The following is a 10,179-nucleotide window of genomic DNA, read 5'->3' as shown; positions in this document are numbered from 1 at the left end:
ACACTAATACAATTATAGATCTGACTGTGATCAGTTTTATATATATAAATTTCTTTATTCATTTTTCTTAGTATAAAGGACAACATAACATTGGGCAATACGCCCCACATATTACAAACATGTAACATAATAGATATATTCGTGTTCATAATCAGTTATCGGGGTACACAGACCCCAGGTTCAAGTATTTTAAAACAACAACGGGATCCAATCACAGGGAAATTATCAGCATCTTATCAATTAAATGTGATTTGGTAAGTGGTACAGATAGTATAATGTGCATAGAAGAGTTCATGACATTTAAATTGAGGTCAGTAGCTAAACCAAGAGTTAGGTTGATTTTCCTCAAGTCATCGTTACCTGCAACCTGCCTAAGCTCCCCCTCAGCTGCTCCGTCAAGTACCATTCCGTTAGTGTAAACGGTTCCATGATGGAGTGCAATTCCGCAATGGACATGTACTTTACCAAGTATCTTTTCCATTTCTGAAACAATTTCTGCGTATGTTTTTCTTTTGTTTGAAAAATCATTGATCTTTCCATATAGAACAAAGTTTTTAACTGGTGGAGTATTTCTGCAATAGTGGGTAATTCTGGTTGCAGCCATCTTTGTAGTATCATTCGTTTAGTAATAATACAAAGTGAATGGAACAACTGGGGGGGGGTGTTTTCCTCTTTCCTCCTCTGCATCGTAGTGGAATATGTACAATAAAGGATTCAGTGTAAATCTTAGTCCCCATATCTCAAATGCCACATCACTAACAGCAGACCATAGCTGAGTACATTGTGTACAGGACCATAATCCATGGAAAAGGTCTGTATATCCCAGTCCACACTTGGGGCAGTTTGTTACGCGATCAGGCCTAAGTGGATGAGGTGGAATGTTAAAACCGTAGATCGCTTTGTGCATGATACGTAGCTGGGTGTCTCTCCACACCTCATTAATAATGAACTTACGCACCTTCAGCCATCCTTTTATTATACATTGAGATACATTTTCAGTGTCTAATTGCTCCTCCCACTGGCTAAAGTCGCCCATTTTATTGTATCGTGAGTCTTCCTGCCTTAGACCATAATAAAGATGAGAGACTGACGTTTTCCCACCCCCCAAACCTAGTAGTTTGTCTATAGCATTCTGTCCTATTTCTTTGTGTACCATAACCAAATTGGAATGTATAGCCATTTTAATTTGTGCAAACTGGATCGTTTGAAATCTGGTTAAGGAGTATGTTTCTATTAATTCCTCACGGCTCAACCAACGGGGTTCTGAGGCGTGTAGTAGGTGTTTGACCAACCAGATCCCCTTATCTCTCCACTCCTTAAACAAGCTATTAGTACGACCCAACAGAAACTCTGGGTTCCCCCATAGCGGAAGGTGCTTTGAAATCCTAAACGGTAGCCAGTACGCCCTACGTAGTATGCGCCATGTTGCTATTGTGTCTTTAAATAGGATTGAAGACTTAATATAGGTTGGTAAATTGGGTAGCCTAGCATGTAGTAGGGCACTCAACGACCAAGGAGCGCAATATGCCCTTTCTAGTGATAACGCAGAGTAATAACTAGTGTTATTAACCCAGTCCGCTATATGCCTAGCCATACAGGCAAGGTTATATCGCCTAACATCAGGAAAGGCAATGCCACCTAATTCCTTGGGAGCTATTAACTTTTGTATATTAATCCTGGGGCGTTTGCCGTGCCATAAGAATCTAACAAAAGCAGAGCGGATTTTATTAATGTCATTATGCTTCAATAGGTGGGGATTGTCTGCAAAGGGTAGAGAAGTTTTGCCATTGACATCATTTTTAACAGGTGATTTCTGCCCATCAGTGAAAGGGGAAGGTCGTGCCACTGTTTTAATTCCCTGAGAATCTTTTCTATTAAGGGGGTAAAGTTCAACCTATATATAGATTCCATATTTCTTCCTATTTTGATACCAAGGTACGTGATAAAGGTTCGGGCTATAGGTATTCCTTCTATTGCTATTATCCCGTTCACCTCCGTCCTATCATTCAGAAATAGTATTTCACTTTTGTCATTGTTGATTTTCAGTCCCGAAAATGATCCAAAGCTGGATATTGTTTGAAGCACCTTAGGAAGATGTCTCACCGGGTCTTCCATAAATAGCACTATGTCATCTGCAAATAGGGCTACCTTCATGCTACGGGAACCAATCTCTAGCCCTTTATAGAGTTCTGGGGAGTCAAGATATCTGGCCAATGGTTCAATTGCTAAGTCAAATAGGAGGGGGGACAGGGGACACCCCTGCCGCGTTCCTCTTCCTAACGCAAACTCCGGGGACAGAAACCCAGTCATAGAAATCCTAGCTGTGGGATTGGAATAAATCGCCGTCAAATAGGTACGAAAACTACCTCGAAAACCCAACACGTCTAATATTTGGTTGAGCCACGACCAGCTTATGCTGTCGAAGGCTTTTTCGGTATCCAGTGTGACCACCGCTGGGGTTAGGTCTTTGTATCTAGGGGATTTCGCCACCGAAAGAGCCAGCAACACTTTTCGTATATTCGTTACCGCAGATCTCCCCTTAACAAATCCCACCTGCAATGGTGACACTAGGGAAGGGAGAATTTCTGCCATTCTATTTGCCAGAATTTCAGAGAGTATTTTCATGTCTTGGTTGATAAGGGAGATTGGCCTATAAGATGCCGGATCTTCAGCATCTTTACCTTTTTTATAAATAAGGGATATCAACGCTGTATTCATCTGATCAGGGATACTCTGTCCTTCCAGGACAGAGGAGTATAGTGTAGTTAAGGTAGGAGTTATTTGCTGGGTTAGTGCTTTGTAAAAATCAGATGTATAGCCGTCTGGGCCTGGAGCTTTCCCCGTGGGGAACGATTTTATGGTAGCTTGTATTTCCGCCGCTGTGATTGGGGCATTTAGTACTAACAAATGATCTTCTGTAAGTGTAGGCAATGACAGAGTTTCCAAAAACTGCCTTCCCAACTCCCTATTATTTTCCTTCTCTTCATAAAACCTGGCAAAGTATTCCCCCATAACCTTGGTTATTTGTTGGGGATTGTGTATCCTAGTATTGTCGCCCGTACGAATGCTGTGAATATGTGTCTTCTGTCTCCTCCCCTTCGCCAGTGACGCCAAAAGTTTGCCAGACTTATGTCCAAATTTATGTAAATCTCTATCTAGTTTAGTTTTTTTACAATGTTCTATTTTTTCTACCCAGTCCTCAAATTCTCTCTGGGCTGTGGACCATTGCTCTTTATGTATCAAGGTTTTATCTGCTAGATAAGTATTGTATGCGTTCCTCAGTTTTTCACTAGCAGCTTGATATCGTGCTCTCGCTAACTTTTTAATGGAGGATACATAGGCTATTAGACGGCCCCGTAGGACAGCCTTCCCTGTTTCCCAAAACAGTGCAGGCGTATGGACGTGTTCCTGATTGTCCCCAAATACTCCATCCACCACCCTGCAACATCTGTTGAAAGTTATCATCTGGCAGGAGAAAGCTAGGAAATTTCCAGATATAATCTTGTCCCCTGGGGAAAAGATCTGTAAGTTCGAGTAAGAGCGGGGCGTGATCTGATATAATCAGATCGCCTATGGTAATTTTGTTCACCTTACCTAAAATGCTCGGGGACAAAAACAGGTAATCTATCCGTGACCAGCTATCATGGACATGTGAGTAGTGTGTATACTCTCTGCCCTGCGGGTGTCGCAGCCTCCAGCAGTCCTTCAAACCTGTGAATGCTGCAAAGTCCTGTAGTGTGTGCACCTGTTTTTTATTTCCGTCATTTCTCCTGTCTTCAAGGGTATGCATCACTAGATTAAAATCTCCACCTACTATCTTATGCGGATGAGTATCTCTCGCTAATTTGCTGCTTACTTTTTCTAGAAAGCTTTTTTGATCTCGGTTAGGTGCGTATATATTATATATGCTATAATCTCCAAATGGACCTGAGATATGAGTGTGCAATAATCTGCCTTCTGAGTCCGAGTCAGTGGCATTCAGTGTATGTGGAATATGGCGTCCTATCAACGTCAGTACTCCTCCCTTCCTTCCTACTGCCGCTGATCCATAAACCGTACCCACCCAGAGCTTTTTCATTCTGGAAAAATCGTCTCCAGCAAGATGTGTTTCTTGCAGTAACGCTATATCGGCTTTCAGCCTTTTAAGTTGCCTGAGAACTTTCATACGCTTATTTGGAGACCTCAACCCCTTTACGTTCCATGAAATGACTTTCATGTAATTCCCCTACAAGTTGTATTGTGACTTTTGTTATTTGGTATAATATATAGGGAGAAGAGCAATGCCCATCTCCAACGGAGAGACCACCTCCCAGCAGAGCAATCCCTCCCTCGCCACATGATCTCTTTGCACATTTCTAATTTACCTGTAACAGGTATCCCTGTAACTTGAAGAAACAACATAAACTGTAAAAATATAACAGGCATAGATAGCAACAACATATATACTCTATCTGGATCACCACTCCAGTAGTATAGACCTTCCTTTTTTCTGGTATACACGGTTAACTAGTGCGCAACTGTATCTCACCGTCAGTGTAATATTCTTGTTAAAGTCCCCTTTTCTGTTTTACCGTCCATGAGAGGAGAGGTCAGTCCACCCGGTGAGTGACGTGCTGTCTGGCGTAGGACCGTTGTTCCTTCGGCGATCCACGTTTCGAGGATTTAGAAGAAGCCGGAATTCGACTCCAGCTGTTGTTCATGTTGGGATCCTCAGGTGTCTTTTGCCTCTGTCTTTTCGCCGGACCTTCTTCGTCTTCATCTTGATTCAAGAAGTTTTCTGCTTCTTGGGGTTCAGTGAAATGACAGAATGTGCCGTCTCCCTTATTAATTTTCAGCACTGCCGGGTACAACAATTGGAACTTGATTCCTTTTCTGTAAAGTTCCGTGCATATTGCGCTGAAAGCCCTGCGCTTTTTCGTAGTTTCTACTGAGTAATCAGCAAATAGCAATGCTTTATGGCCACGGATAATCAAAGGCTCCCTTCTCACCCTGTAGGCCTTCAGAATGTCCTCCTTGTCCGAGTAATCCAGGTATTTGCAGATGACTTGGCGGGGTCTTTGTCTATCAGATGGAGATGAGGGTGGCTCTCTTAGGGGTCCCACTCGATGTGCCCTCTCTACTTTTCGCCTCCCTTGTAGGCCTAATGCTTGCGGCAGGTCCGATTCAAATAAGCGACGTAGGTCTTGTGGCGGTATTAATTCCGGGATCCCTACTAGTCGTAAATTACTTCTTCTGGACCTGTTCTCAAGGTCCTCTACTTTTTCCTGTAACTTGACTACTAATTGTGCCATGTCTTTGTGCTGCCTTGCTGTATCTGCAGCATCCTCCTCAATGCATTCCACCCGCTGTTCCAGTTCTTGAAATCTGTGGTCATGCAGTGCCACTTCTTCTTGCAGCTTATTTAATGCTGACTGTATGGTAGAGGACAGCGAGGCTATGAGGTCTGGGGCAAGCTGTTTGGCTACTTCTATCGCCAGCTGTTTTAAGTCTGTAGATCCCCCTGCCCCTTCAAACATATCCACTTGGGTGTTTTCCTCACCCACCGCTTTCTGATCTGCGTCCGGCACCGCTGGTGATGGGGTCGGCGCCATCTTGAGAAGCTCCCTGTCTGCCTCGGGAGCAATGCGGTTGGGGAGAGTTGTTCTGTGCCCGCTCCGGAGCAGATATCTCTCCATGCGCTTCGTAGAGGCTGCGATCAGCAAACTTATGCCTCCGCTGATCGGGGAAGCCGGTGGAGCGGGTCTGCTATAACCGACGGTGAGGAGCTGCGGTTACCGCGTCCTCACATACCAGCGCCGGAACCGGAAGTCCACTGTGATCAGTTTTGATCACTTACAGATACTATAAAAGTACAAAAGCTGATTAGCGATACGCTAATCAGCGAATAAGTGACTGCGGTGCGGTGGGCTGGGCACTAACTGACGCTAAACTACCTAACCAAGGGGCCTAAACTATCCTAAAACCTATCAGTCAATACTAGTGAAAAAAAAAGTGACAGTTTACACTGATCACTTTTTTCCCTTTCACTAGTGATTGACAGGGGCGATCAAGGGGTGATCAAGGGGTTAATTGGGGTGATGGGGGGTGATCTGGGGCTAAGTGTGGTGTTGGTGGCTACTCACTGTGATGTGTGCTCCTCTGCTGGAACCAACCGACCAAAAGGACCAGCAGAGGAGCAGAGAAGCCATTTAACACCTTATATTTATAAATATAAGGTGTTAGATGGCTTCTGATTCGATTTTTTAAAAATCAGCAACCTGCCAGCGACGATCATTGGCAGGCAGGTTGCTGATGAAATACTCCTTGAACTTTTGCCGGCCCGCGGGCCGGCTTTGAGCGAAATCTCGCGTCTCGCGAGATGACGCATATATGCGTGACTCTGCCTGCAGCTGCCGCCTCCAAAACGCGATCCTGCGTTAGGCGGTCCGGAGGCGGTTAAGTGAAGCCAAGTTACTAGCAAGAACTCCCGACAAAAAACATGCCCTGAACAAGTTAAAATTTGCCAAGGAACACATTGACTGGCTCAAAGAGAAATGGTGCAACATTTTGTGGACTGATGAAAGAAAAATTGTTCGTTTTGGGGTCCACAGAAAGTATGTCAGAAGACCCCTGAGCACTGAATTCAAGCCACAGTACACCATGCAGACAGTAAAGCATGATGGTGCAAAAATCATGATATGGGAATGTTTCTCATACCGTGGTGTTGAGCTTATTTACCGCTTATGAGGAACCATGGGTCAGTTTGAACATTTCAGAATTCTTGAGGAGATCTATTTGTGGACATTTGCCGCTAATGCTACTAAGCATAGTTATCAACTCCCTACTTTATTGCACTTTGATGGGTTAACTTGCACTGTGATTTATGCTATTGTGTGGATTTATACCATACCTCCTAACCGTCCAGGATCTGGCAGACAGTCCTGGATTTCAGTGGCTGTCCCGTGATCCCAGAATCGCTGAGGTATGTCCCGTTGTCAGCTGTCCATGCGTCCATAGGATGCACAGACAGCTGATTGTAATGGTGAAGCAGGGAGCCGTCCACTCCGCGCTTCACCATTCTGCTCAGCTGCCAGCGCTCCCCAGCAGCAGCAGGATGCGGTCACACTTGAGCTGCTGGACTGTGTAGGAGGAGCATGCAGGCCCAGAAATCAGCCTCTGTGCTTCTCCTACACAGCCTAGCAGCCTGATGTGTGACCGCATCATGCTTGCGCAGGAGTGCAAGATGTGCTCCGATATTTGGGGGAATGCTTAGGTATTTAGTGTTTTTATTTTTACTTTATTAATGGAGGTGAGGGGACACCACTGAAAGAGGCACAATGTGAGCATCACTACTGGGCATACTCTGAAAGCAGCAAAACTACTGTGAGGGGGCACATATAGGCATAACTATTGTGAGGGGGCACAATGTGGACATTACTGTGAGGGGCACAATGTTTATTTAACTACTGTGAGAGGTCACAATGTGGGCATAACAACTGTGAAGGGGCATATGTGTATAATAGTGTGAAGGGGCACTTGTGGGCATAATACTGTAAAGGGGGCACTTGTGGGCATAATACTGTAAAGGGGGCACATATGGGCATAACTACTGTGAGAGGGCACATGTGGGTGTAACTACTGTGAAGGGGCCACAATGTGGGCATAACTACTGTGAGGGAGCACAATGTGGGCATAACTACTATGAGGGGGCATAATTTCGGCATAACTATGGTGGCGGGGCACAATGTGGCCGTTATCACTTTGTTGTGGCATACAGGAGGAATAATTACTATGTGCACTAAGGGGACTGTTCGGGATTGGGTGTGTATAGCTATGCATTGGGCAGAGTTAGAGGTTTGGCAAAGTATGAAAAAAACAGACATTTTCCCTATTTTCAAAAGTTGGGAGTTATGCTTATACTTTTTCATAAACTGCATTTATATGTTTATTGTAATATATCCTGTTCATTTGCACTATTATTGCACTATAGCTGTGCTGCACTGTAGAAAAGGTTAATGCACAGCCAACTAATACTGAGAGACTTTGACCTTCTACCTATACAAAGTTTTGGAGGAAAAAAACAAAAACACTGACCTTCTCTTCTGATCCTGCTTAGCTATGTTGTTTATATCTGAAGACGTGTTTTTGTTTGGAAAAACTGCTTAGTCATTCCCGTAGACCTGCATTGAAACTGTATACAAGTCTATGACAGGCTAAAATTGTAACAATGTATCTGTTTAGGCTATGCTTCTCCACTACCCTCTTCCACTAGAAGGTTCTAGTTCAGCTACAAATTGTATACAAGGAGAGCAGTTAGTTGTCTGCAGATAGGTACTAGCGCTTAGTAGAAGAGACTCTGCCAGACCACTGAGTGACCAGAAGTAGACGCTGAGATGGGGATAATCTGCCACAGACCCTGGGCCACTAGCCTTTGGCTAGGGAGCTAACCTGAGAGAGAGGGACAGCTAGCTCAGGCCTTTCCTCAGCATGAAATTTTCTCTTGCTAAGGAGGAAGAGATTGGAGAAGCCAGCCCTATGTGTTGCCTGCATTGTATTGCACTTGAGTTCCTCCAGTAAAGAAGCAAATTTGTTAGCTACAGACCCTGACTCTCTGGACTTATTTCCCATTGGGGCGCATCACCCCTTACCATCCCTTCCGAACAGCAGTAACATGTTGTGACACCTTGACGGTGTCCGGGGGACCCAGAATAGCGTTGGTACTACCTTAAATCCAGGCACTGCAAAGTGGAATCTCAAATATTTTTCACTTTATACATTAAACAAACTGGATAAATATTGTTTTTTTCATTTGGAAATGAATGTGTAGAATTTCCAGTGCATTTGCATTATGGAAATAAAAGTTATTATAATGATTTTGCAACACTACTGTATCTATTCAACATAAAGATCCACATTTACTAAGGTTGGAGTTCTATACACCAGTATTAATGATAATAATCATTATTTAAAATAAAAAAAAACAGCTGGAGTGAGTCTGACAAATTTATTAAAATGTGTTTTAATCATGGAGCCAACAACCACTCCATAGTGACCATGCCATTTTGGCAAGAAAGTAAAAAGGGGGAATTTTTGCACAATTGTGGTGCATGCGATAATTTGCAGCAATTTTCTGGCATCGTTTATGGTACAGGATAAATGTAGGCCTATTCTATACCATATATAATATAAAGTGAGCAGTACCCCTGGGTCTGGAGTTTGCAGCCACACTGGTTGCCTATGTAGATGATGTCATAGTTTCTGTAATTATATACCGTAAATACTTTTTGCTGACTCCAGCCTGATTAAGTAAATTGGCTGAAGTCAGTGGTAACTATAGCTCACTGGGCCCCACAGCAAATTTTGAAAGTGCAACAACCTCCTCCCCCCCTTCCTCTGCAACCCCCTCCTCCCGTGCAACCCTCACTCCTGCAGGTAGTCAAGATCACTGTCTCAGACCAGGCCAGGCAGCGGCTCCATCCATTTCCTACACATACTGTATATATTGTAAGTCATGTCAGTGTATATACTGTCATTGTATAATACTATTGAGGGGGCCCTGACAAAATCTTCCAGTCCTCCTCCTGGGTGGACCCCTTCTGAATTTGGGCCCATAGCAGCCACTTCTCCTGCTTCAACTATAGCTACGCCCCCGGCTCAAGTCTTAATGAGAATCTGTAAACTTGTAAATGTAATGCAATCAGCAGGCAGAGGGTGATAGAGCAGTCACGTTGATATATAATTTAATAGGAACAAAGTTATTAAACCCTTAAGGACCCTTACAGCACATGTACGTCATAGCTGGATGTGACTTAATGACCAGGGACGTACATGTACGGCGGGCTGATCAGGCGGGCGCAGAAGCTGCGCCTGCCCAATCAGCTGCATGGACCCGGCAGTCACTGACAGCCAGGTCCCTTCTGCATACACCAGCATCGGTGAAGACACCGATGCTAGCGTATTTAAACCCTTGTATGTCGCAGTCAAAGCTGACCACGGCATGCAGAGGGTATGGGTGCCCTCCGCATCTCCATTGGGTCTCTGAGCTGCAGTGGCGGGGACCCGATGGCAGAGAAGGCAAGCCCGATGCCTTCCATAGGAATCAGGGCTTGCCTTAGGCTGGGTCTCACAGGCAGGCTGTCAGCATAAAAGCTGACAGCCAATGCATTACAATACAGGTTGTATTGTAATGCATTGCAGAGA

At 44.4% G+C, this 10,179-nt stretch overlaps 1 protein-coding gene across 1 annotated transcript in view; it reads left to right on the top strand.

The window, feature by feature from the left end:
• The first annotated feature begins 9,862 nt into the window (after positions 1 to 9,862).
• The window catches only part of LOC120997498 (high affinity cGMP-specific 3',5'-cyclic phosphodiesterase 9A-like), a 62,952-nt gene continuing 62,635 nt past the window's right edge, over positions 9,863 to 10,179 (top strand). The window contains exon 1 of the mRNA XM_040427612.1: positions 9,863 to 9,985. Coding sequence (XP_040283546.1) covers positions 9,863 to 9,985 — 123 coding nt within the window. The remainder of the gene's footprint in view (positions 9,986 to 10,179) is intronic.

This window comes from Bufo bufo, chromosome 1 (genome assembly GCF_905171765.1).
Source record: "Bufo bufo chromosome 1, aBufBuf1.1, whole genome shotgun sequence".
In the NCBI taxonomy this organism is placed as follows: Eukaryota; Metazoa; Chordata; class Amphibia; order Anura; family Bufonidae; genus Bufo; species Bufo bufo.
This window is presented reverse-complemented; position numbering and strand designations above follow the sequence as displayed.